Source organism: Podarcis vaucheri, assembly GCF_965113315.1.
Source record: "Podarcis vaucheri genome assembly, chromosome: 3".
Classification (NCBI taxonomy): Eukaryota; Metazoa; Chordata; class Lepidosauria; order Squamata; family Lacertidae; genus Podarcis; species Podarcis vaucheri.
The window spans coordinates 73,699-101,116 of NC_138761.1; the positions used below are offsets into that span (position 1 = coordinate 73,699).

The 27,418-nt window shown below is 45.1% G+C and overlaps 1 protein-coding gene across 1 annotated transcript; it reads right to left on the minus strand.

The window, feature by feature from the left end:
• LOC309529998 (maestro heat-like repeat family member 5) lies at positions 1 to 27,284 on the minus strand. The gene is made up of 10 exons (XM_082218455.1): positions 27,187 to 27,284; positions 16,811 to 16,927; positions 15,369 to 15,479; positions 12,843 to 12,983; positions 11,739 to 11,858; positions 9,962 to 10,057; positions 9,040 to 9,144; positions 3,087 to 3,222; positions 2,094 to 2,215; positions 1 to 1,026 (listed from the first exon to the last, which is right to left on the minus strand). The coding sequence occupies exons 1-10, from the start codon at positions 27,250 to 27,252 to the stop codon at positions 835 to 837; spliced, it is 1,206 nt and encodes a 401-aa protein (XP_082074581.1). The 5' UTR covers positions 27,253 to 27,284; the 3' UTR covers positions 1 to 834.
• Positions 27,285 to 27,418: the final 134 nt, after the last annotated feature.

A 27,418-nucleotide genomic window follows, 5' to 3' on the forward strand; every position in this document is an offset into this window, starting at 1 on the left:
GCAGGGGGGTTAGTGGGGATGGGGTTGGTATTTTCAATTATGTCCCTCTCTAGGTGTACCCATTGTTTTGTCTCATCTTCTAGTATATATGGGATTATATGGAGTATTTGGCTGGCAATGTAATATGCTTCTATGTTGGGGATTCCCCATCCTCCTTCTGAGGTGGGGAGGTCAGGTATTTGGGGCTTATTTTTGTTTTTTTATGTGAGAAGATAAAAGAGTGTAGTTTTCTCTGCCCTCTGCGGAGTTGTGTTGGGGGAATCCAGATTGGGAGGGTTTGGAATAGGTAGGTTAGTTTTGGGAGGGTATCATTTTGATCATAGCAAAGTTTTATTAATTGACCTCAGTGTTGCCCATATTGTGTTTCCTTTGCACTGAAATGAACAGGGTGGAATAATGTAATTAAAATACTGCCAAAGCAGACAGCGAGATGAAAAACAGGGTGTTTGATTTTTGGATGCCGAACTGCAGCAGGATGGAAACAGAGGCGCGAGCCACAGACACGGAAATTGAAGAAGAAGAAGAATTTGGATTTGATATCCCGCTTTATCACTACCCGAAGGAGTCTCAAAGTGGCTAACAATCTCCTTTCCCTTCCTCCCCCACAACAAACACTCTGTGAGGTGAGTGGGGCTGAGAGACTTCAGAGAAGTGTGACTGGCCCAAGGTCACCCAGCAGCTGCATGTGGAGGAGCGGGGAAGCGAACCCGGTTCCCCAGATTACGAGACTACCGCTCTTAACCACTACACCACACTGGCTCTTCTTACTTCCCACACAATGCCTTCTTACTTCCCAGAAAGAAGCTAATTCTAAGTCCGAAGAGAATGTTTAATTTAGAAGAAACCCGCTCCCCCTGCCTCCGTTTTGAGCCTTACGCTTTCCATTTCCATTCCACATTCCTCAAGGAAGGATCTTAGGAGCTTTCCTGCAGCCTGAGAGACGGCTCTGTCTTCCACTGTCAGGTTGTCAATCGCCTTCAACACGACTTCGTTGATCTGGCTGGGCGTGAGGTGCTCCCCAAAAGCCTGGCACAGAGAAGAAAGAAGAGGGAGTTTTCTTCTGCTCCACACTCTGACCACGTTTCAGTAGTCCAAGGGTGCCTTCACAAACCAAGTGAAAGACATCTCCACTCTGCCTTGAGAGGGTTGAACTAAGTGACCCCCGCGTCCCTTCCAACTCTACAATTCAGTGATTCTATTTATGTGTTTATTTAAGTAGCTGAAAGATTTTACAACAAACAAAACTAAAAGTCAGGTGACGCCTTGCTATTTTCGATCCACATCTTAAATTGGTTATGACATTGGAACATGAAGAGGTTCAATCTAAAATCAGACTAGAAAATTTAAAAAAAATTCTCGCAGGAACAGAGAGGGTGAATAATAGTGGCTATCCGTTATATAACCAATGCCAAACAGACTGGGTGGGAACCTGCCGGCTGTGTGCTTAGTTCTTAATATACAACAAAAACACCCACCACAAGGTTGGCATAGTTCACTGGCTTGGCCGTGCCTCGTGAAAGATGCTCCGAATGAGTCCGCTTTCCCTATTCTTTTTCCGCCCTGAGGAGCCCATGCATGGTTCTCTCTCCTCCCCGTTTTAGTCTCACGAGGCAGGTTAGACTGAGAGACTGTGACTGACTTGTGAGTTTCAGGGCTGAGTGGGGATCTGAACCCCAGGTCTCCCAGCACCTGGCAGAATGTCAAGAAGTAGAATTCTGCATGCAGTTCAGGCTACCGGGCACTTGTCTTTGAGCAATTGATTCTAATACAATGCATTTCTGAATGTTATTTACACTAATAGCTCGCGCATGTATTTTTTTACACACTGTTTGGCATTGCGAAATTCAAGGACATGTGAATTTCAAAGGCGGGTTGTGTTTCAGTTCTCCTATTGTTTCTGAAAGCCTCGATTTGATAGTTTGGCTTCCAGTGTGAACTGCTCTGAATCTCTCCCTCATCCCTAGAAGGCGTGGGCTGCCTGAGGGCAGGCTGAAGTTGGTGGGGCAGGGCCCCAATGGCCCGAATGAGCAAATCTTTGCTAACTGGGAGTGGCTGCGGTCTTAGCAATAAAGAGTACAAAAAGCCACCCCTACCTTGGCCACTTTTGCGATGTTGTAGTGGAAGAGGGAGGGCCCAGGGATGAAGAAGTCTTCTCGGACCCATCTGACCATGTTGCCTTTCTTATTTTTATTCCCCCTCTTCGCCAGTTCCTTACCTAAGCAGCGTTGGGTTTTGGAATATGCATGCAAAAGAAACCAGCATTAGTGCTCCCTGCTCAAAACCTCCAGTTTTCCCACTGGGACCAACAAAAACAATTATTGATTTCACCTCAAAAATTATAATTCAGAACTGGGGAAAAGGTTCAGAAGGGGGCAACCAAAAGGACTGGGGTGCTTGTGGAGCTGGTTGCAGCATTTGGGGGGGGGGGGTTCCGTTTAGAAAAATGGCGAGGAAGAGGAGACACAATGTATGGCATGGAGAAAGTGGAGAGAGAAAGCTTTCTCTCTCACCGTCAGAACATGAGAACAACTGGACCTCCAATGAAACTGAAGTTTCAGGATGGTCCTTCTTCTTGCAGTGCACAGCTAAACTCTGGAACTCCCTGCCACAGGAGGCACTGATGGCCACGGACCAAGATGGCTTTCAAAGAAGATGAGGCAAATTCATGGAAGAGAAGGCTACCCATGGCTATTAGCCAGGATGGCTATGCTCTGCCTCCATGGTCAGAGGCAGCAAAGTACAGGAGTAGAAAGAGCTTGAATTCTGCTTGCTGGATTCCCACAGGCATCTGGTCAACCCCTGTGGGAACAGGATGCTGGACTGGGCTGGGCCAGAAGGCTTTTCTGATGTTCTTCAGCAGTGAATCCCTCCCCCAAGACTGCCCTCTCGTCTCTGGCCAACAGGGTGTTGGCGTTAGGCCAGTGCTGGCACGAATTCTGGCCCTCCTGAACTCCCTGATCAACCCCAGCAGCAGCCAGCATGGGCAACACTCAGGGATGATGGGAGTTGGAGCAGCCTCTGGAGGGCTACAGACCTCCCACCCTGCGGCTTACAAGAAACAAGCCATTTCCCAGCATCGCCCTCACCCATTTTGGCTATCATGATGTAATGGAGATGGTACAAGGCCTCCGCTGACTGCAGGCCAATCTCCTTCACGTTGTCTGTGAGGTGAAGGGACAAGAGCGCCACCAGCCGCCCAAGAAGGGGGAAATCCTGGGATACCTAGGAGGTGGAGAGAGAGAGATGCACAGTCAGCCCTCGTCCCACAGAGCCCAGCAAGAGAAAACCATCTGGCATGCTTTCAGTCGGCAAAGGTGGCAGAGGGGCGCAGGGCAAGAGAGCTGTGCTTAGGTGGCCCACCCTAGGCTTGCCCCAGGGCTTTTTCCCCAGCCAGAACTCACTGGAACTCAGTTCTGGCTGTTGAAGGGTTGAATGTTGAATGGCTGTGTCAGCATTTGGGTGTAGTATATAAGGAGCAGCACCTAGCTCTCCCATTACCCTGGGGGATGGGTTGGTGGTTGGGTCTGGTTTGTTGTTGATCTGTCCTGGAGTGTCAACACAAGGGGGCTTGTGAAGAAGGCGCAGCAGAGACGGTACTTTTTGAGAATTCTAAGGAAAAACCATCTTCCGCAGAAACTGCTGCTTGCCTTCTATCACTGTGCCATTGAGAGCGTGCTCACTTATGGCTTATGTGTGTGGTACGGAAGCTGTACTACCCAGGACAGGTTGGGGTTGTGCAGAGTTGTTAAGGCAGCAGAGAGCATTGTTGGCTGCCCACTCTCCACCTTAGAGCAGATTTATGCCACAAGGTGCCATAGGAAGGCACTGGACATAGTAAAAGATCCATCGCATCCTGGTCACTGTCTCTTCAAGCTCCTGCCGTCGGGATGGAGATACAGGACGATGAAGACAAGAACGAGCCGTCTTAAGAACAGCTTCTTCTCCAGAGCGATCTCGGCCCTGAATGGGAAGCCTGGACTTTGAAAGTCATCTAATCTTCCTTGCTGTATTATACTGTATTGTTTTAATTAGTGTTTTTATAGTTGTTTTGATTTTGTGTGGAGTGCCCTACCTGGGTGGATGGAGCAGCCAAGTAATTTCGTTGTCCCCGAGAGGGGGCAATGACAATAAAGATGTTGTTGTTGTTGTTGTTGTTGTTGTTGTTGTTGTTGTTGTTGTTGTTGTTGTTTTGTTGATGATGATGATGTATTTAGTGTATAAGGAATTTTTGTTTTTGTTATTAAAACCTTGTTTAAGTTATTTTTGAGTCCCTTTTTAATGCATGGTCTCCCCAGCAAGCTCTCTGCAGTGCTACTATACTGCAAATAGCTAACATCTTTGGTTATGGGCCCAGCTGCTGAGTGGATGACTGCATATTTTTGGACTCTGAGAAAGGTTTGAAAACTCCTTCTCCTGTTAGTGTAGTTTCTGTGGGTCTGGAAGAGTTCCAGAATGGTTGACCAGGTTCCAGAAGCCGAGAAGGCTCTGGTGTTCCCACAGCTAACAGATGAGAACTATAGTTTATGGTCTTTTCGGGTGGAGGCGCTTTTGACCTCTAGAGAAGTATGGACCTATGGACTTCCGGGTTAGCGCAATCGGCTAATGGCGGATTCCCTCCGAGCTCCGGAGGGAATCTGCTCGACAGGGGCTGGGTCTTGCCGCGCCGGCGACGCGGGGACCCTTAAAAACCACGGGCGCGGATGCCCGTGGACATGGTGACTCGGTGGGCACCGTTAGCGCCCTCCCAACCCGCGAAGGAGCCTTTTTAAAGGCTACGGAACGGGGGACGGGGAGTGGCGCGGTGCTGTGAGTCTACTGCTTCCCCTGCCGAGCGAAGCCGCATGCCATTTGTCGGAGAGCGCTGACATCTTCCTTTAAAAAAATTTGGACTCAAAATCAAGAACAACAACCCGTGAGTAATTTGGAAATTGGACTAAAATTATTCTTTTTTTGTGGATCTGGCACGAGCGGGGGAGGTGCAAAGAGGAAGTCCGTCTCCCCCCCCCCATTGTAAACAGTTTAAAGCAAGGATTTGCCAACTAAGGTTGAGAGAAGAGCTGTTTTTTCCCCTGATTGGATAAAAGTTATTAATTTCCACGGATTTAAAAGTCTAAGTTACTGTGCTGGAGGACAAGAGTTTATTTGCTTTGATTAAGTGCCACTTTTCCCGAGACCGGGAGTAACCCGTGAAAGGAGCCTGCTGAGGGTTTACAGAAGATTTTGACAGCTGTCAAATTAGCTGTCAAAGTCGAAAAAAACTGAAAGTTTTGGTTTAGCCGGTCATATCATTACAAGGTATTGAAAGTAAAGAACGATTGATACAAATAAATTTGACTCTTGGATTGGAAGTGAAAGGAATACTAAGTAACCAGAATCCCTCTAGAGGGGATTCACGGACATTACAAGAATGGAAATAGGTCGGAAAATTCTGGCAGATCTGGATGAGGTCGTCTTTCTCATGGGAAAGCTGCGAAAGATGTATGAGCAAGGCCATGTTTTGTCTACAAGTCCTACAAAACCGAAGTCAACAGTAAATATACCTTCTGAGCTGGAAAAAGACTTGATGTTCAAAACACAGGCAGCTGGACAAGAAAAGAAACCAAAGACTGAAGAGGAGGAAAAGATACTTGCTGAACAGGAGGAGCAGAAAGGAGGGGCGGCCGAAACGTCACAGAAGGTAAACGATAGCCGGAGGCCTGTCAAGATGGTTTCAAGCTCGACCAAGGTGGAAGCTGGAGTCTTTGGGACACATGGATTTAAGAAACAGAGCTTGAGCTCCACCTTTAAACAAGTAGGCTTGGCTGGAAGGATCATGGACATTATAGAGAGAGTGCCCCTTCGAGTTTGGGTGTCAATCATAAGGGACTTTCAAAGAAGCCGGGTGAAAGGGACTGAGAGAGATTTGAGAGCCTCGGACGTAAGGTCACCAGGCTAAATAGATGGACTAAATGGACTACGGTTTGGGATTGAAACCGGGGAGAGAAGGGTGGGGTTTGGAAATCCAAAGGGGGCCTGATCTTTTTTATGCTGTGTCAAATTTCATGTTGTTTATCATTATAAGAATGGGGAATTCGTGGAAGGGAAATAGGGTCAACCTTAGAAAAAGTTTTTTACATATGATTAAGGTATATAAATTAAAAGTTGATTTATAAACTGAACTAAATATAATAATGAATTAAGGGTTAAAATCTAATACAAATAAACACACTAACAAATTAAGGTTAAGACATTAGGGATAAAAACTTATTGAACAAATAATTGGATCTGGAATACAAGAAGGGGAGGTGAGGGGAAGTTGTGAAAAGAAGTTATTGAAAATGAGATTTTAAAGGTGGAATTTTCTGTGTTTTTCTTTGTCTTTTTGTTTTGTTTTTTGTACCTTTTGAAACTTTAATAAATATTACTTTTTTAAAAAAAGAGAAGTATGGACCTATGTAACTGATGACCCTCCTGACCCTGTAACTAATGCTTGGTTGAAAGGAGATGCAAAAGCCAGGGCAATAATTAATTTGGCAGTTAGCGACCAGCAAGTAGTCTATATAAGAAATAAGAAAACTGCCAAAGAAATGTGGGACAGTCTTGCAGCAGTGCATATTAGAAAAGAGTCAGCGTCTGCATTGATGTTTTTCAAGCAGCTGTACCAGACCAAGTTGCAGCCTGGTGGTGATTTGGCAGCACACTTGAGATGTCTGGAGGCAATACGCTGCAAATTAATTCAAAGGGACATGGAGATACCTGATATTCAGTATGTTTTTATCATTCTTTGTTCCCTTAATGAGGACTTTGATGGTGTAGCTAGCCAGATATCTGCCGTTCCACCAGCACAATTAACTGTGGAAGGGGTAACGGCAAGATTAATGGGCGAGTTGGATAGAAGGGAGGCTTGTGCCATAAGCACTCCTGTTTCCAGAAACAATGAGGAACGCCATATGCAAACTTGTGGTGATACGGCTGCATTTAAAGCTGCAAAGCGTTATTGGTTCTGCAATAAGCAGGGACATTTTGCAAAAGGACTGCACATCCATTGCAGATGAACATTTAAATACTGTGTATGCCAATAAGGCGGTTTTTGAGCCAAAAAGCTACAATGATGTTCAGAATTTACCTAAGCACCAAGTTGTAAATTGGTATAAAGCTATCAACTCTGAGATAGCTTCTTTAAAAGAGCATAACACCTGGTCTCTTGTACCACAAACCCCAGATATGAGACTTATTGATTCAAAATGGGTTTAAGAAAATGCAAATGGGAAGGATACGCCTATGGTGTGTGGTTTCACCTTTACAGGTGAAGATAAGCCATTTCCTAACAAAACTTTGTATCGTTCTGCTATAGGCAAGCTAAATTTCATTCAAAGAATCTCAAGGCCAGATATAACTTATGCCTTTCACTTTCTGGCAAAATTTGTGGAAAAGCCCACTACGCAATGTTTCTCTGCTCTTAAGAGAGTGGTAGTGTACCTTAAACATACCAAACATTATAGGTTGCAGTTTACATCATGTATTGACAAAGGTTTTGAAATTTTCTGCGATGCATCTCATGCAGTGGAACAAAATAATTGCAGGGATGTGTCTGGTATGGTGTTTTGTTATAACGGTTGTCCATTTGAATGGAAGTCCCAGACACAAACCATTATTTGTCTCTCCACAACAGAGAGTGAATTATGTGCATGCGTTCAGGCCACTCGTGATGTAGAATGGTATCTGCAAGTATTCGCAGACCTACAGATGCAAGTAACACTACCAGTAAAAGTTTACCTTGATTCCCAGAGTGGACTCGCTTTCCTATGTTCAGAGACCAATACGCAGCGCACTAGAGTCTTAAGATTACTGTCAGGGGTTCAGGAGCAGAGGAGAACAGTCAGGTGGAAAAGGTGGAGCAGGGCTAGGATATTAAGTTGGTGCACAAGGGGCGGAGACTCAGACGGAGCTTCGCCGATCTAGACATAAGACGTAGAGTTGCACGCAGCAGCTTGAGAATGGAAACTGTAACTCAATAAAGACTTTACTTAATTATCGCTGGCTAGCGTGATCCTCTGTGAGCTAGGATCGGGGAGCAACTCTGACAATTACGTTTAGAATTTGTAAAGAAACTAATTGTTGATGAAATGGTTGTATTTCAATATGTTCCAGGTGACAATCAAATTGCAGACATTTTTACTAAAGCACTTCCAAAGGTTACTCATGAAAGACATGTACAAAATATGCTTTACGATTTTGTTCCACAATGATGAACCGCAGGGGAAATGTTGAATGGTTTCTTTAAATGTAAAGTAGTAGATAGGTAGCCGTGTTGGTCTGCCATAGTCAAAATAAAAAAATTCCTTCCAGTAGCATCTTAAAGACCAACTAAGTTAGTTCTTGGTATGAGCTTTCGTGTGCATGCACACTTCTTCAGATACACTGCATGCACACGAAAGCTCATACCAAGAACTAACTTAGTTGGTCTTTAAGGTGCTACTGGAAGGAATTTTTTTATTTTAAATGTAAAGGTTCATCATTGTTCCACCAGTTGTGTATGTCTTTAAGGGGCCAGAGCAAGGGCCAGAGCAAAATAACGAGACCCAGCTTTACAGCTGTGAAACATAGCAGGTGCTGAGTTGTATTGATTAAGCTGTGTCAGCATTTGGGTGTCGTATATAAGGAGCAGCACCTAGCTCTTCCGTTACCCTGGGGGATGGGTTGGTGGTTGGGTCTGGTTTGTTGTTGGTGTATTTAGGAGTTTTTGTTTTTGTTATTAAAACCTTGTTTAAGTTATTTTTGAGTCCCTCTTTAATGCATGGTCTCCCCAGCAAGCTCTCTGCCGTGCTACTAGACTGCAAATAGCTAACACTGCCACCTCTCAGGTGGGCACTCTTGCCATTATAAGAGAAGGAGGGAGGTGAGTTCATGGTGAGTCCTGGCACCTCTTTTTCTAGAAAAATAGCACTGGCTGGCACCTTTCCCTGGGATGGCCATGCCATACAGCTTTCATCTAGTTCACACCTGAACTTTCCAACGCAATATGATTTGAAATTGCAGCATTAAGCCTTGGTCACTCACATCAAAGTCCAAATGCTCGGAGGCATATTTTATGAGTACGTTGGTGGTCTTGACTGCTCTTTGCCTCTCACTGATTTTTGTGGAGTCAATCCAGCCATTTGTGTGCTGTGAGAGAGAAATCATCGTCATCACATGGAAGGACAACCCTTAATCCAGGTTTGCAAATTCACAAAGCATCATAGAGGGGACAAATTGCAAAAAGGGGTTGTTTTGTAAAGGAGAAAGTTTGCTGCAATTTGTTTATTATTATTATTATTAATAATAATAATAATACCCCACCTCTTTCCCAGACAGGGACTCGAGGCAGCTTACAAACAAAACAAGAACAACTAAAGACACAGAAAAAAGAAGCCGTTTAAAAAAAAGCATTAGTAGAATTAGATATTAATTGGCTCTTGGGTTGCTTTTGTTTTATTATGCATTTTCTGTTCTGATTTTGTATTTTTATGTTGTGAACCGCCCTGCAATCTGTCATTTGTGTGTTTGTGTGTGTGATAATTGCAACAATACAACATACACCTCACCACAGCCATAGCAATGGAATGCAGGAAGCATCCTTAGACTAAGCCCAGCCATTGATCCACAGGTAATGAGGACTGGCAGTTGGCCCTTTGGGCTTTCAGGCAGAGAGCCTTTTCCCAGCCCCACCTGGAGATGCTGAGGACTGAACGGGGGACCTTGGGCATGCAAGACAGATGCTCTGTCCCGAGCCACGGCCCTTCCCCATACGCCATCAGCAGAGGACATATCTTGTGTGCCTTGCACAAGCATTGCTAGCAGAACAGAGGCCCACTTGACCATCAGCACCCACAACCAGCGAGTTGGCCACAGATGCCCCCCGTGCAATCATTTCAAGAGGGTCTGTCCTCCGGCATGGGAGCTGCTGCTTCCCCCTGCTCTGACACCTTGGGGGCTCCCTTACCACTAATATCTCCTGCAGCGTCTCCAGAGAGGGGGCCTCCGACAGCAAGCTGGTGAGCATGTTGAGCCAGATGTACACAGTTTGTTGATAACAGTCCTGGAAGGAGAGAAGCAAAAGCACTTAGAAGCTGAAGACCCCCATGGAAATCCCATATGCTCTGGAGCCTTCTAGCCCAAATTTGTAACAAAGCTTATGCAGGGGTTCAAGCACGGCACACAGAGAGTCATAAACATCAAACGTTTCTTGATGTATGTAAGGTTACAGGTCATGCGATATAAAGATACAGGACTCCACACTGGGCTCAACTTCCTTGGGGTGTTCCAAGGCAGAGGGCCGCCTTGGTGGTGGGGCCCACCCCGTGGAACACCCTCCTATCAGATGTCAGAGAGATACATCATTATACTTCCGTCTGAAGACATCTGAAGGCAGCCCTGCATAGGGAAGTTTTAAATATTTGACATCTGGCTGTGTTTTAATTTGTTGGAAGCCGCCCAGAGTGGCTAGAGTAACCCAGTCAGATGGGCAGCATATAAACAAACAAGCAAACAAATTAAATTAAATGCAGCGTAGGAGGGAGGCATGAGAGTCACAAAATGCAGGCATGCAGGAATCATACGTGGATGCATTCTAGCAAAGGTGAAATGCAATAAATATGGAAACATGATTAAAATCAAAAATATACACCCCAAGTCTCTGGCTGTTACATCATTGTGATGGGTCAAGTGTCTCAGGCAGCATTCTTTGCGGCTTACACGGCTCAGACTCTTTGCCCTCAAATCCTTTAACCTGGCAACCCCATTTTCCTCCAGAAGCAGAAGGTCCAGTCACCTGGCTCTGCGTTGGTGGCACAGAGCTCCCAGCTTTGATCTTCGTAACCTGAAAGGATGGCAATTTGAAGACCTTCCGGATGGTGTTTTTGATCAGCTGAGCCCGGAGCAGGGGGCCCATGCATGGTCTTAAGGCACTGAGAAGAGAAAGAAGGGGAGAGGAAAGGATCAGCACCCAGCAGTCCATAAACCTGGTGAAGAAATATGTACTGTGCCTGGCCGTACTTACGTCAGGCGAGTGATGTTTTCCATTGCCTGGTGCAGGATGGTGAGTGATGCCACTGGCTCCTCTTTGATAACCTCCTGTGGTGGGGAAGCACACAGCATGTCAGGGAACTGGAGGCGCCATCCCTGCCGCCGCCACCACACCAAGCCCTGAGGTGTGCTCTCTATCCAGCCCACTTGACAACTTCTTTGCAATTGGCAAGTGGGTCCTCCTAGAGGAGAAGAGTGGGCTTCCTGGATCTGGGAATAAGATCCCTTTTTCTCCTGGGCAGAGCTCTACCCCATAAGAAGAGCAGAAGACCAGCCTTCTGGACCAGGCCAAGGGCCCATCTAGTCCAGGGAGCAGACCAGGAGCCCAAGAGCCCTCTCCCCGCCTACGGCTTCCAGCAACTATATGCAGAAACATGGCTTCCTTCCTCTGTGGAGGTCGAACATAGTAATAATGGCTGGGAGCCCTCGACAGCCCTCTCCTCCGGGGAGAACCTAGCCTCTTTTCCTTAGGCGCTGGTGACAGCCTGCTGAGGTTGCCACAATGGAGGGCTGCCTTTCAAGAGGGTTTGGAAACTTGAGCTGCAGCAGAACGTGACCACCCAGAAATGGTTTGGGGCCAGATGGTCAGAACATGCAACCCAGAGCTAGACCTACACAGCTATTTCTAAGAAAAAATGCTCTGAAAAGAAACCCCAGGAGATTCCCCCTCTTTTTTTCTTTTTCTTTTTACTCACTATGATGCAGAAGGTGAGCTCCTCTTTGTGGGGGAAGGTGACATGTCCCACAGTCGATTGCACAAGCGCCTGGGTTATTAGAGTTGCTGCCTTCATAAAGCTCTTCTTCAAATCCTCGTTCTGAAAGGAGAAGGGATTTTATAAAATTGAGTTTGAATCAAAATCACAAGGAAACATAAAGCCACACTGACCCTAACCCTAATTCTAATCCTTACCCTAACCCTAACCCATAAATGGTCTTGTTAGATAGTTAAATTCATGTTGAATTGCTGTTTTAGGGTTTCTTTTTAAAAAGTCTGGAAAGAATTAATCCATTTTGCATTACTTTCTATGGGAAAGCGTGCCTTGGTTTGGAACACTTTGGTTTCAGAATGGATCAAGTTTGAGAACCAAGGTACCACTGTAATGCCCCATCTGGTCCTAAGGGTGGAGCCAGTATACACCCCAGTCTACCAGCCTTCGGTGGATGAAGCCAAAGACCCTGCCCTAGGGCACAGTCTGAAGGCAATGTGGTGCAAGGTCTGCTCAGTGCCTGGATGGTGACCACGGGGGAAATGGTTGCACACCTCCTGGAGTAATATGACAGGAGAAAGGCAGGATGTACCGTATTTTTTCATGTATAAGACACCCCCTGTTAGGGGGGACTCCCAATTAAGAAAATGGGGGGGGGGATTGCCCAGAGTTGCTGAGCTTTTGGAAGGGAGGATTACCCACAGTTGTTCAGCTATTTGGGTGGAGGGGATTCCAAAAATTGCTCACCCGCTGGACCTATGCTGCCACTTACACACGTCACAAAACCCACCTATTGTCTGTCCCTCGCCAGCAGAAACTGCCAATCGCCTTCCCAATTTCCGCAGCGACAGCCAGTCAATACCACCCCTTGCCGCAGCCACCAATAACACGCACAATAGCCACTGACTATCTCCGGCTTGCAGCGGCAACCAAACCCATGTCCCCCCTATGCACTATCTGTGTATAAGATGACCCTCATTTTTAAACATCATTTTTTAATAATAATAAAAAACACCTTGTCTTATACACGGAAAAGTATGGTATAGCTGAGAGAACAAACAACAGGAGTCCGTGTGATAATCAGAGCCATACCTTCCTGCTGTTCTGGAATTGGAAGAGGAGCTCCTGTGTTATTAGGTCTATGAAAAGGGGGAGCTCATCCTGCCGTGCCCCAAATGCCATTTGCCCGCAGCAAAGGATGGCGGTGATACTGGCATTGGTCTCGCTAGTATTCTGGAGGGAAAGAATGGGGAAAGTGAGTTTGGGAACCTTAAGTGCAATTGGAGACAAATCACCATTTAGTTGGGACCTTTTAGCAGCTGGGAAAATATTAGTAGTCAGTAAGTTGTTGTGCGAAAGGTGGAGGGCACAAGGAGAAGGGGACGGCAGAGGACGAGATGGCTGGACAGTGTTCTCGAAGCTACCAGCCATGAGTTTGACCAAGCTGCGGGAGGCAGTGGAAGACAGGAGTGCCTGGCGTGCTCTGGTCCAGGGGGTCATGAAGAGTCGGACACGACTAAACGACTAAGCAACAACAACAAGTTGTTGTGCAGACTTACAAATTTTGTATTTTTTTTTTCTTCCAGGAAACTCAAACTGCTGGCAAGCCAGGGCTCCCCCATCCTATATATGTGCATCGGGTTCTTCCTGCCTAAATGTAGAGCCTGACATTTGACCCTACTGAATTTCATTTTGTTAGTTTGGGCCCAGTTCTCCAATCTGTTAAGGTTATCTTGAATCCCGATTCTGTCTTCTGTGGCATTGGCTACCCTTCCCAGTTTGGTGTCATCTGCAAATTTGATGAGCATCCCCTCAATTCCTTCATCCAAGTCATTTATTTTTTAAAAAAACGTGGAACAACAACGGGCCCAGGACAGAACCCTGTGACACCCCACTGGTCAATTTTTCCCCAGGATGACGAGGAACCATGAAGGTGTTCTCTTTGGGTTTGGTCAGTCAACCAGGGAGAAAGTACAGGACAGTGTAGGGTAGACTGACCACTGGTGCTCTTTTCCATGGGAGCTGCTTTTTTAAAATTAAAATGAACTGGGTGGATCTGCTCATCTTCTCCATAGTGAGGGTTGGGAAATTTCCTTGGTCATTTCCCAACTCACAGCAAAAATCCAGGGGTACCACACTCCTGGGTTTCATTTCTCTTGGATGGCAGAGCACAAGAGAGTTCAGAGGGCATCAACATAGGTTGGCCTCTAGCTCCCATCAGCCTCAGCCAGCATGGCCAGTGGTCAGGAGGGATGGGAGTTGCAGTCTGTAGCATCTGAAGGGCACCATTTTGGTTACCTCTGTGATAAACCATGGTTTATTATTGTGTGAATGAGCCTTGGACTCATCGGCTCCTGCTCCCTTCTCCTCTAGCACAGTTGCAAAAAGGAGACCGGAAGCTTGAGGGAAGTTAACTGAAAGTGGAAGGAAAAGGTTCTGATCCCCTTCCAGCTGGGTTGGAGAATTGGAGAGTCGGGGGCACATGACCCCAAGGCCCCCTCAGGTTATGGAACTGTTAGATCCGCACGCAGTTACTATGCCTTTGTAATAATTTGCTTAATTGACAAATATATGGAGGTGAACACAGAGAGTGACACTCAACTATGCTTTGCTTCAAGTAGACCTGTTGAAATGAATGGGCCTAACTTAGTCATCTTCATTAAATTCAATGGGTCTACTCTAGAACATAGTTGAATGGGGCCAGCAGGCACTCCCGTAAGCAGAAGAACCCTTGCACGAGAGCAAATTTGGCAGCTGCCCTGCCCCGGGATGCAGCTGAAACCTCTCCCCTCTTTCTCTCTGCCTCTCCCAGCCTGCCGACTGCCTTCTCTCTTGGTTTCTGCTCCCTCCCCTCAGTTGGAGTGGTGTCCCCTCTTCCAAACTCTAAGAGGTTCTTCATTCAAAGCTTTCTGACAGCACAACACTCTCCCTTGGGAGGTTGTGGACTCTCCGTTGGAGGTTGGATGGCCATCTCTCAGGGATGCTTGAGCTGAGATTCCTGCATTGGAGGGGGTTGGACTAGATGACCCTTGGGGTCCCCCATTAGCTTCCACTATTGAGGAAATGCCAACCAACCATCTGACAACCAACCTAAAAACATGGGCCAGTGTACTTTTGTATTGCATGTACTCTGGGGATGACCAATGGTTTCTAACGATTCCGTTTGACTGACTGACTGAGCCAAGGGATCAGATCAGATCTAGGATCTGGAGCCACAGAGACAGGACTGCTGGAGCCCACTTCAGAAGGATGACTGAGACATACCCACAGAGGAAGTTGTCTGGCTTCCATACTGAGAGGATGAGCAGATCTAATTGCCTTTTTGGAATGGTAAGGATCCCATCCCTTGAAAAAGAGCATATTTGGAAATGGGGCAGGATTTGTTCTTCTCCAACACAGCTCTGTTTTCCTAGATCAGAGGAACCCAGAGGCTGCTTCACATGCTTTGGTGTGGATGTAAATAGCTGCTAAGGATCCAATTTGCCAGGACCTTCGTCTAACCATTGGCCATGCTGTCAGGGGCTGATGGGAGTTCCAATTCAAAACAGGCGGATGGGGAAGGGGCGCCAGGCTGGGGATGGCTGACCTACACTCTTGCTATGCTCCTTCCTCACTTACCTCAGACGTCTCAGTCTTCCTTGCAATGGCCGCGCGGCCAAAATCCCGCACTGCCCTCAGCACCTGGGAAATATGGGTGCTTGAAGCCACACCAATAGCCTCAGAAATTCCCTAGAGAGAATGAGGCACGTCAAACATGTCGTTTTCTTGATTGCAATTAGTGATAATAATAATAAATTTTATTTATATCCCACCCTCCCCAGCCAAAGCCGGGCTCAGGGCGGCTAACAACAATAAAATAGTACAACATTCTAAAAACATTTCATTATAAAAATTAATTAAAATCAATTAAAATGAAATTGATGGCAACCATTAAGCTAAGCTGATCATGAGGGATGGAGGATCAATGTGATTCTGTAAGCAGATTGCTGCAAAATGTGGGGAACCAAATTTGAGAGTGGGGAAATGAGACACTTAGAGAACCAATTTGAACAGATTCTTTCATCCTGGATAATAATAGGGGTGGTTTGAAGAACGATATTTCTGTGGATTCTGATGTGAACTGACCAGACCACACCTCCCAGACTCATGTGCAGCTTGCAATGCAAGGATGCCTTGCATTCTGACATTTTCGAATCTTGTGATACAGTTCTTGGCTTCATTAAACACCCAACTACATTAAAATGCATCATTTATACACTGGAAGTATTTGTAATCCACCCCTCACCCAAAGGCGCCAGAGCAGGAATATGCACCATCTAAACCAGGGTGCTCCAATTTCTCATACCAAGTGGGCCACAAGAGTAGTTCAGCACAGAACCTGTGGGGTGCACACTGACTTGTCATGTGGGAGAGGGGAGCAAGGCCAACATTTGACACACACGCCCCGGCCTGCATGCTGCCTTCCCAAAGGTAGGCAGGTGAGGCGCTGGGTTTTGGGAAGGAGGCATGAGGTTCTGGTGGGACCTAGCGCCTTCCCACCTTCTTGCCAAAGGTGGGAAAGAGCTAACTGAGGACTCTAGGACCCTGACAGATCACACCTGCCTCCTTCCCCAAGCCCAGCACCTCCTTACCCAGCTTTGGGAAGGCGGTGCAAGGCCTACAGGTGTGTAGGGGTGCCTCCAAGGTTGCTGAGGGCTGCCAAGAAAGGCATTGAGGGCCACTTGTTGGCTGCTCTGATCGAACCCAAAACTAAACAAATCTGCCCCAGATATGTTGAATGCTGAAAAACTGTTCCTCCTTTGAGGGGGTGACCGGGTGGGCACGAGCAGAGACCAATCCGGAAATCAGGACAGAGGGCTGGTGGGGTCTGTGGGGTAATGTCAGGGACTGGCTGGATGAGTAAGAGTGGGGGACCCTGGATTGTGGTGGTGGGACACTGGGGAGCAGCCTGGGGAGGCGCTTGAAGCAGGAGGGTTCAGAAGGAGGAGGCTCTTCCAGGACACTGCTGGAGGTGGAGAGTCTCCGTGTGAGCGCAGTCCCAGTCCCACACATTCACTCACCTCTCTGTCTGCTTCCTCTTCGAGAGCCAACCTCAGGAGTAAGTGCAGGTACTGGTGGACTGTCTCTGCGCTCCTGGATTCCCGCAGCTTGAGTCCATAATATCTATAGAGGGCATTCTAAGGGTCGGGGAAGGTTTGGGTGAGTCACAGGGAGGAGACCCCACCAGCTACATCAACTGCTTTTGGAAAACCAAAGAATTTCAATTTTAGCATCTGAAAATGTCGGGTAATACTAAATAATAATAATAGATTGCAAGTACTAGGCAATTGTTTTAATGATTTGTATGCAATTTTACACATCTTCTGAATTCCCAAGTCATGTTACAACTCTTTAAAGGTAAAGGTAAAGGGACCCCTGACAATTAGGTCCAGTCGCAAATGACTCTGGGCTTAAAGCTCATCTCGCTTTTGTAGCAGGAACCCCCCACCCCAATCATTCTGTTTGCACAAACTTCACACACACTCACACTCACACACTACATACGCCATATTTCTGTTATAAATTCATAGAAAATCAACCATACATCGGATTTGCACTGTTCCATTTTTTTTACTCCATGTGACAAGGACTATCAAAGGGGGGTGGCTTGGTTTCTGGTCAGCCATAATCCCTTCACCATCCCAGCACATCCACAGGAGCCCTGCCCAGTTGCTATGCCAACCCTGATGATCCCAGACAGAAGACAATCAGGATCACAAAGAACTTGCATATGGGAGTGGATTCAGCACGGACTGGAACAAAGGACAATGATCAGATCTTCCCCCTGGGGGCAGGAAACTGCAAACTCCCCTCTGTCTCCTGGAAGTGACGCATGGGGAGGGGGAAAGGAGGAACCAGCCAGGTGACAGGACACTCAGGTTACCACCACAACTCCTCCCTCAACCCCTCCTTTCTGTAATGTATGCATGATGTCAACCCTTTCTGTAACGTATGCATGATGTCAACCCCTCCTTTCTGAAATGTATGCATGATGTTTCTGGGGGTGGGCTTGAGCTAGAGGAGGGGAATTTCAAAAGTTTTTATAAGGTCTTGCAGCCCATTGTTCTGGGTCTTTCCTCTCTCTTGCAAGTGAAGGGAATACCCTGTTGCAACAGTTCAATAAAGGCCAAGCCTACAGGCTGCTGTTTTGCTCCAAGTTATCCTGGTTGGTGTCTTTGTTTTGTCCAAGAGAGCCCTCGGATTTTTCCGTTAACAGTTGGCGACCGCGCTCAGGGACACTTGGTTCTCCTGCAGAGGTGAGGAGGGAGATAGAGGGGATCAGGCGCCACTGGGCAACCTTAGCCCAGAGATCCTTCTTCCTCTCCCTGCCTCCTCTTTGCGGGCAGTAATCAATCGTCACCAAAAGCTCAACCAGGGGAGCAAAGGCGAGGTCAAGCCGGCTAAGGGAAAAGGATCCTGGGATCTGCGGGGGGACATCTTCGAACGTGAGTATGGTTTGAAGTAAATACATTGGGGGGGGGTGGAAAAGTAATGTCCCCACGACAGCCATACTTTCCTTCTTTCATTTCTGACGTTACCCTTCGGAGTCGGCCGGGTACGTTCTCTCTCTCCCCTTTTCTCCCCCGATTTTCCCCTTCGGAAAGTGGCCAGGGAAATCACGGAACTTTTCTGTCTGACGTTATCTCTCGGAGTCGTCTAGAAACGTCAAAACCTTTCCCTTTCTCTCCCCACAAATTCTTACACGGTGCTTGGCTGGGGAAATTGTGGTACCTTTTGCTGTTTTCCGGCGTTACCTCTCGGAGTCGTCCAGGGACGTCTTGATCTCTCTATCCCTTTTCTCCCCCGTTTTCCGTCTTGGAATTGAGTCCGGGAAAGCGTGGCTCTTTACTGTTTTTCTCTGACATCCCTCTCTCGGAGTCGTCCAGAGGAGTCTTTCAAGTATTCTCTTACTCTCCACCTACCCTAACTATGCAAATGAAGCTTCCCCTCCTGCCTGGCGACCTTTGTTAGGGATGACCTGGGTATGTGAGAACGCAAGGTCGTTTGCTCCCCTTTCAAAACTTTGTTTTCTCGGACCCCCAATCTGGCACTGCACAGCGCAGGCGTCTAGTAGGGAGCCCAAACTTAGTCTCAAAGGCTAGGCAGGAGGCTGTTGTGGAGGGTAGAAGGGGCGGTTCACAAAGTGGGGCCCCACACTAGGATTAGTCTTGTGAAGCAGCACTGAGGAAAAGGAATTTTAGTTTTGTGGCTGAAGTTTTCTCGGGCAAGGAGTCCCGTGGCTGAAGTTTTCTCGGGCAAGGAGTCCCGTGGCTGGAGTTTTCTCGGGCAAGGAGTCCCGTGGCTGGAGTTTTCTCGGGCAAGGAGTCCCGTGGCTGAAGTTTTCTCGGGCAAGGAGTCCCGTGGCTGGAGTTTGAGTTCATGTATAAGATTTCTTGAAATGAGTTTGTAGCTTGTAGATATGTAGGAATTGTGTTAGTCAAGGGTACTTTGAGTACTGAAAGGATATTTTTTTCTGTCCCCCCTTTCTTTCCCATTGCCTTTCCTCCCTTGTGTGTGTGTTTCCACTCTTTCTGTCTTTAGCGTACTTCGTTAACGGAAGAAAAAAAAGGCCCAATAATAACATATGAGAGAATGGGAGCTCACTAAACACCCTAGCTGGACTCCTCCTGGCAACAAAGCTTCCATGAAGTCTTTTTGCCCCAGAGAGGATTCTAATATGCCCCTCCAGCTTGTCATCTCCAATTAGAGAAAAAATAGAAATAAAATAAAGGGGCGAAAATGGTCACGTTTGTGTTGTTAAACTGTAGCCTAGAGCTAGAACATGAAACTGTAAACTTAATGGTGCTCAGAAGGCAGTAGATATAATAACAGCCCACGCATTAGAGATCTTAGTTTCTCTTAAATAAAATAAAATAAAATAAAATAAAATAAATGAATAAGAGATGTACTCAAAGATTCAGGAATATTTCAAGGGTTTGTATTTACATTGGCCTTGGCGTCCACAGACTGTTCTTAAATGCACATAGTTTTAAATTGCAAGCTTGCTTCAAAATTTTAAATCTAAGGAAGCCATGTTGCGCCTTATCAATCTTAAACAAAACAAAATGGAGAATGGAGTGTGCAAATGTTTGTTACTTGAGAGAGGCTCTAAAAGAGTTTTCCTCCCAAGTGGTAAAATCCTGTATACGTGCTACTTGTGTTCTGAAAGGGGATTACCCCACCTCCTTCCTCTAGTTTAAGAGAGGAGGGTGATTTAAGTCTAATGGTAAATGATGTTTTGTTGTAACTTTTGGGAGTACACTTCTGCTCCAGTCTATTTTGGAAGGTGAAGTTACCCTAATGTTTCTGCTGCAAAAGCCTAGTTGAGCCAATTGCTCTCTCAAGCTAAAATGCAGTGTATGTATTTCATTAAACGTATGCCTATAAAAGTATGGTGTTCATTCTAAGAAAAAATATGTGAGTCCAGTTTTAACTTTGATTTGGTTGGACAGAAGAGTTATTGTAAGGCTCCTGATATCAGTCTCTGTAAGACTCCCTGGCCTCTTTTGTTAGAAAACGCCCCCCCCCCTTGTTTCATTCTGCCTCTTTCAGTTGTTTTCTCCCTTCTTCCTTCTGTGCCAGGTAAATTTACTCCCGAGTAAGCTTCCTTTAAAGGAAACTGCAAAGAGGGGAGGGGGGCAACACTTGTGTATTCCCTTTAAAAAAATCAAATCTAGGGCTGCTTTAACTGTGCTTTATAAGAGATCCTCTCCCTATCTTACGAAAACTGTTCACTTCAGTCTTCCTTAAATATCATTTCAAACTCACTCAAACTATCTCAAGATCTGCAAAAAGGGTTCTGTGTAAAGTTATGCACTTTTATTTTCCTTTTCCTTAGTAAATGATATGAGCATAGATGTTTGTTTTCTTTCCCAGCTGTAAATCTGTACTTAAATGTGTATGCCTCTTTGGTAGTACAAATCTTGCTGCGAAATCTTGCTGTGAACCCTATATTTTGGAGGGTTGGACTAGATGACCCCAGGGTCCCCTTTCAACTCTCCCGATTTGTGGCTGTGTGGAAGGACATGTGTCTGCAAGCATTGGAGGGTAATTCCTAAATTCTGGTGTGGTAATGGAGTTGAAATTCAGCCTAGCTTTGCTTTTTAGTTTTAAAAGGTGCGAGATGAAGCCATTATTTTTTGGAGCACAACTGGTAACATCAAGCATTTGGGTGATTACAGTGTTTATCATTTTGTCTACTATTTAAAAAAATCAGACTTCAAAGTCAACTCAAAGTTTCAGCACATACGAATACATAGGCGCCTTGACCATCCATCCTGTAAATAAAGGGCAGTAAAATTTGTCTGCAAATGGTAAGGCTGAAATGACTGAGAATGTTAAAAAATCCTATGAATTCTAACTCTGGCCATTTTTACTCATAAATAAGAGAGCGGTTGATTGTTCCGCGAATGGCCAGAGGGATATTAGCCCTTTCCTGTACATAAAGGAAGCAGTCTCTTTTGCTTGGGCTGAAATTGCTAGTTTTGGTGAATACTTAAATTGCTGAGTTTCTCTTTTTTGTTTAAAATCAAACCCTGTTTTCAAAATCTACTCCTTACCCTTCCCTTCCCTTATTCAAATGGTAATTTAGCCAAAGGATGCAACATTTTCAATAGTATAAAAGGTTTGCTGAGACATGAACTCTGCACATGCACAGAGGCTAGATCAGCTAAAGAAGAGAGAGAGAGGAAGGGGGAACTGTAAGGGGGGAGAGGAGGTTTCTTCCAAATGTAAAAGAAAACTTGGAACCATTGAGGGAAATCAACCTTAATCTGTCTTTGCTCCAGGGGCTACTTAAGACAAAAGGCTAAAAACAACAACAACAACAACAACAACAAAACAAAAAAAACCTAGCCCATCAAAAGTCAAGAGCATCAAAAGTCAAGAGCTTTCCAGGTTCCAAATCTTAACATGCCAAATTCTTTTCACAGGTAAATATCAAAGCATTCCCCCCCCTCAATGGGAATTTTAGGAACAGCATTTCCTGACAAGCTTCTCACATGAAATAATTTTCCCTTTTAACAGGATATGTGAACCCCGATAACAAAGTGTTTGTCCCTTTTTCCTCCCACAGCAACTTACTTTCTGTTCTGTGAAACAAGTCTGAATCCCTGCTATATTAGTAACTTCCATCTCTTTGTGGCCTTGACACTTTTTTTAAAGTTACAAATAATCTGTTTTCATTTATTTAATCCGTTTCTCCATGATGTCTATGAAGTTAATCGAAGCACAACCAAACATTGTTTGTGGAATGGTACTTGTTTACCTTTTTGCCTGAGCATTTCTTATTAATTCTGTCATTTTGGCTAGTGCAAGGTACCTGCACAACTTTAAATTGCCATTCATTTTTCTTGGTATTAACTCATTTCCCAGTATTCCGCTATTAACATTACAGCTGATGTTGTCACATCATTTGGGATGCTAAAATGCCAAAACAGATTACTTCAGGTTACTTCAAGTTTCTTATTAATTGCGTGTCTTAGCATTTATTTATTTTTGGTTCCTCATAGGTGATTTTGTGTGTGTGTGTTCTACTTTGGGGACATGTTCATCACATGTTGAAAGTCAGTTTCATGAAGTTCTTTTATCAGATAGCACATGGTGAATTTAAAGTTTTTCCCCATGGTTTTCCCATTTTTTTCAGTCTAGTAGTAATCTGCGTGGTTTTGATAATATATTTAATAATAATTCTTTTCTAAATCTGATGTCTTTGTGTCAAGTTTGTTTTCATCTGACTGGTAATCTAATTTTTTGCTTTCCTTTGTATTTTTTAACCTTTGTATTTTTTACAGTTCTCTTTCTATACATGTGAGTAATTTTTATTTTATAATATGAAAAGAACAACAACAACAAAACTAAGTGAAGGAAAGCAAACAAACTTAGCAGATAATAACAGTAATTATGCGGAAATGTGATAATAATATTGAAATGAATAAAATGCTTAATGTGCTAAGATTGTTATTATTTGCAGCTTCCCATGGAAACTGGAGGACATCCTTTTTGCCTTTTGCCCCTTCCTTGTCTAACTGTGTTTTTAAGTCCCCAAAACCCTGCCCCCTTACAGGATATCACTTCTACAGATGTGCAATGATGAAAAGCAGCAACAACCCCTCAACTCAGTTCTTCGTCATCACAAGACCTGCAACAAGACACCAGAGTTTTCAAGTGCCCACAGCTATCTCTTTCAAAGGATATAGACTGCCGGGGGAGTGGGCCTGACAAAGGGGGGTGGAGTTGACTTGCAAGGACATCTTTTCACTTGAACCTCAAGCCTCTGTGCTCCAGGATTCAAAAGATACATGCGTAAAAGATCACAATTGTGTCAAGATATGCAACTGATATTTAATTAGTTTGTTTTGTATTACGTGTTATTATGTAGGAATGTTGAAATGTGTCTGACAGTGTGTTATTTGTGGGGGGGCTATTTTGTGTGTAATTGTTTTTATGTTTAATGTCTTATTCCTTACACCCCAGTGGAGGATTCTCATACATTTTATGCTTTTTAATAGGTCAGGCTATTATGTAGTCCAATGTTTAGAATTAGATAAATTTATAACCACATTTCGTTGTTCCACCTGGCACTCTGCCAACTTCCCTACCCATTTTAAAATGTGCTAAAACTCGCTTTACCAAAGAGAAGCTGATAAGATACATGAAGGTGCACATGCTTTGGTTTAGCAGGAACAATCCCTTATAGAGTTAAATTGTCTTATTTGGACAAAGTGCCCTTTTAAGAACGGTTTTCCTTTAACAGACTGGTTTGAAAGGTTGAGAACCATGGGCACATAAATTCAAATTGGACTCAGTTTGAATTGGGCAAGTGTATCCAGGCTGCAATTAGCTTTTTGGTCCTTAAAGTGCAAGTGAGCAACTTCCCAGGACTGCAAGACCAGAGCCTGTAATAATAATAAGAAATCCCATGGATTTTGGCCAAGGCAAAGACATTTCTCTCAGGACGTGTCCGAAACCTGTGCCAGCTGTGGTGGGTGCCAGGCTACATGATAAATATGAAAGCCCTAAGTGGATTCACCAGGGATTGCCACTACTGCGACACCATGCCGATGTGAGACCACAGAAGAGCTACCTTGACACCTGAGAACACAAAAATGGCGGGGGGGGGGAAGCAAACTGCACTTTGCAGTCATTAGTGGACCTTCCTGCTAAATGTAAAGCATAGACCACTATTGAGAAAATATTTCTTCCAAGGTGCTAGAATACCACAAGTAACTGAGCAACAAAATATTAATTTACGTGATATCCTATGTCTAACTATGTGCACTGTTACACCATTATATTTCTATGCAAATATCCTTAAAGTAGCATGATATCCAAGTCCCTTTCAGGTTCACATGGACACACACATCTGGGACGGAGAATTCCAGGTTATTATTTACCACCTTAAATTGTGCGGAGAAAAGGATTGCAAAGTAGCCACCTTTGCAATCTTATCTCCGAAGGGGGGAACTGTAGCAGGAACCCCCCACCCCAATCATTCTGTTTGCACAAACTTCACACACACTCACACTCACACACTACATACGCCATATTTCTGTTATAAATTCATAGAAAATCAACCATACATCGGATTTGCACTGTTCCATTTTTTTTACTCCATGTGACAAGGACTATCAAAGGGGGGTGGCTTGGTTTCTGGTCAGCCATAATCCCTTCACCATCCCAGCACATCCACAGGAGCCCTGCCCAGTTGCTATGTCAACCCTGATAATCCCAGACAGAAGACAATCAAAATCACAAAGAACAGTGGATTCACCACAGACTGAAACAAAGGACAATGATCAGATCTTCCCTCTGGGGGCAGGAAACTGCAAACTCCCCATTGTCACCTGGAAAGTACTCATGGGGAGGGGGAAAGGAGGAACCAGCCAGGTGACAAGATAATCAGGTTACCTCCACAACTCCTCCCTCAACCCCTCCTTTCTGTAATGTATGCATGAGGTCAACCCCTTCTGTAATGTATGCATGATGTCAACCCCTCCTTTCTGTAATGTATGCATGATGTTTCTGGGGGTGGGCTTGGGCTAGAGGAGGGGAATTTCAAAAGTTTTTATAAGGTCTTGCAGCCCATTGTTCTGGGTCTTTCCTCTCTCTTGCAAGGGAAGGGAACCCTGTTGCAACAGTTCAATAAAGGCCAAGCCTACAGGCTGCTGTTTTGCTCCAAGTTATCCTGGTTGGTGTCTTTGTTTTGTCCAAGAGAGCCCTCAGATTTTTCCATTAACACTTTAAGGCCGAGGGAGCCGGCATTTGTCCGCTTCTGCAGACAGTTTTTCCAGGTCATGTGGCCAGCATGACTAAGTCGCTTCTGGTGAAACCAGAGCAGCACACGGAAATGCCGTTTACCTTCCAGCCGGAGCAGTACTGGCTTCGGCTGGGGAGGGATTGCATATAAATATATTATTATTATTATTATTATTATTATTATTATTATTATTATTATTTATTTATTTATTTATTTACTTGCACTATGTGCTTTTGAACTGCTAGGTGGGCAGGAGCTTGGACCGAACAACGGGAGCTCACCCCATCGCAGGGATTCGAACCGCCAACCTTCCGATCGGCAAGCCCAAGCAGCACAGTGGTTTAACCCACAGCGCCATCCGCGTCCCTATTACAACTCTTTAGTATTCCTCATTTGGGGAATTTGAAAGTTGACAAGTTCAGCATGTCCTAATTGCTCTTCCTCCACTGTTGGAGGCAGGAATGCTTCTGAATAAAGAAAAAAACATGCAACATTTCCTGGGGTCCAAGTCACCCCACCAAATCAAGTTCATGGATTGGTTCTTCTTCCGGTCTACAGATCCTGCACTGATCGTCTTCTCTGCTTCCCCAAGTTTGCCTGGTCCTCTTTTCAAGCCCCCCCAGACTGGCGGTTACCACTCCTTCTCACCAGCGGAAAGTCGTCTCCTGCATGTGCAAATAGGACCTTCCTCCAAGCTGGGCTCCCAATAGTTCAGGCCTAGGCAAACACAGCCCTCCAGCTGTTTGGGGACTCCAATGCCCATCACCCCTGACCTGCTGGTCCTGTTAGCTAGGGATGATGGGAGCTGTAGTCCCAAAGCAGCTGGAGGGCCAAGTTTGCCTTTGTCTGTGATAGTTAATGGCAGTTCCCCTCAACCTGAACCCTTCTACATGCTCCCACCAGCCCCAGGCAGCATATGGTCCAGAACATTTAGAGGGCACCAGGTTGGGAAATCCTGGTTCACGCTGCGCAACATCAGACCAGGGTGGATAAAAATCAATGACCCATTATTTTTTTTAATGGATTTCTTTGATTTAAATCACATTTTTTAAAAAAATTAAATTGGATTTCTAAAATAAAATGCTTTTAGAGGAAAAATCTTTCGGAATATATTTTTCTATTTAAGTTGCATTATAGTCCAGAGGCTATTCACTGGGAAGTAAGGATTTATTTTAAGTTTTTCATATATGCTAAAATTTAGTCTAAGAATATTTTTAAAAAATGTTTAACTACATCATGGATATATAAGCTATAATGTTATTGTTTTAGTTAAATAAATTGTTTAAATTCTTATTAAGGAAATGATTATTTTTCTCCTTCCAATAAGGTACAGCAGAAAAGTTGTCCAAATATACAATGGTACCTCAGGTTAAGAACTTAATTCGTCCCGGAGATCTGCTCTTAACCTGAAACTGTTCTTAACCTGAAGCACCACTGTTAGAGGTATCGGTTGGTTGCTTGAGAGCAATCAGGCAATATGGCTCAAGAGTCTGTTTTCAAGCTTTCTTCTTAGTGATCAAAACTTTTAGAATGCAGAGCGCCTCTATTCCGTGTCTTGCTCATTCACGGGCAGAATCTGAGAGTGGGCGGCCCTTCAACCTTCCCCAGCAGAGTAATTTCTTGGCGCCCAGTCTGCGCCTCCCCTCTCTGCGCGGAAGCCTACTGCACAAGGAAGGCTTGGGTAATGGGGGACCCCCCTCCTCCCCGCTTTGCTCAGGCAAGGTGTCCAGGCACCGCCTTGCCTCCTCCGACCCCTGCATCTCCTCTCCTTCCTCCGCTGAGGAACTGCTGCTTCCCACCATCTTTGGGGGCTCTCTGTAATCCACCCGGCTTTTCCCCTCTCGCCCCTGAGCCGATGGCAGTTCTTAACCCGAGGTACTATTTCTGGGTTAGCGGAGTCGGTAACCTGAAGCGTCTGTACACAGTTAACTTATTATACCCCACAATAATTTCATAATTATCTGTCTATGCATTTCTAACAGTATAACCAAATCAGTAGTAAAAACTACTCTGGAAATTTATTATTCCCAAAATGAAACCTTCATCTGGTTGTAAATATTAAGATTATACAAGCAAGAATGTAAAAATATGTTTTAAATTGATTTGATTTCAATCAAATCCACCCTGCATCACACACACCTGGGGAGATGTCTGGAGGTGTTGGAGGATGGTGTCCAAAATCTCCTTTTCATCCATCCTCTCCATAGCTTCTGGGATTGTTCTTCCTCCCCCCAGCATTTTCTTACCCATCCAGAGGAACTTGAAGTTTTCATCAGAGAGTTCTTCAGAAAGAAAGAGAGAGAGGGGTGAGTAAATGAGGCGGATGAGAGGGAAAGGTACCGTATTTTTCCATGTATAACACGCCCCCATA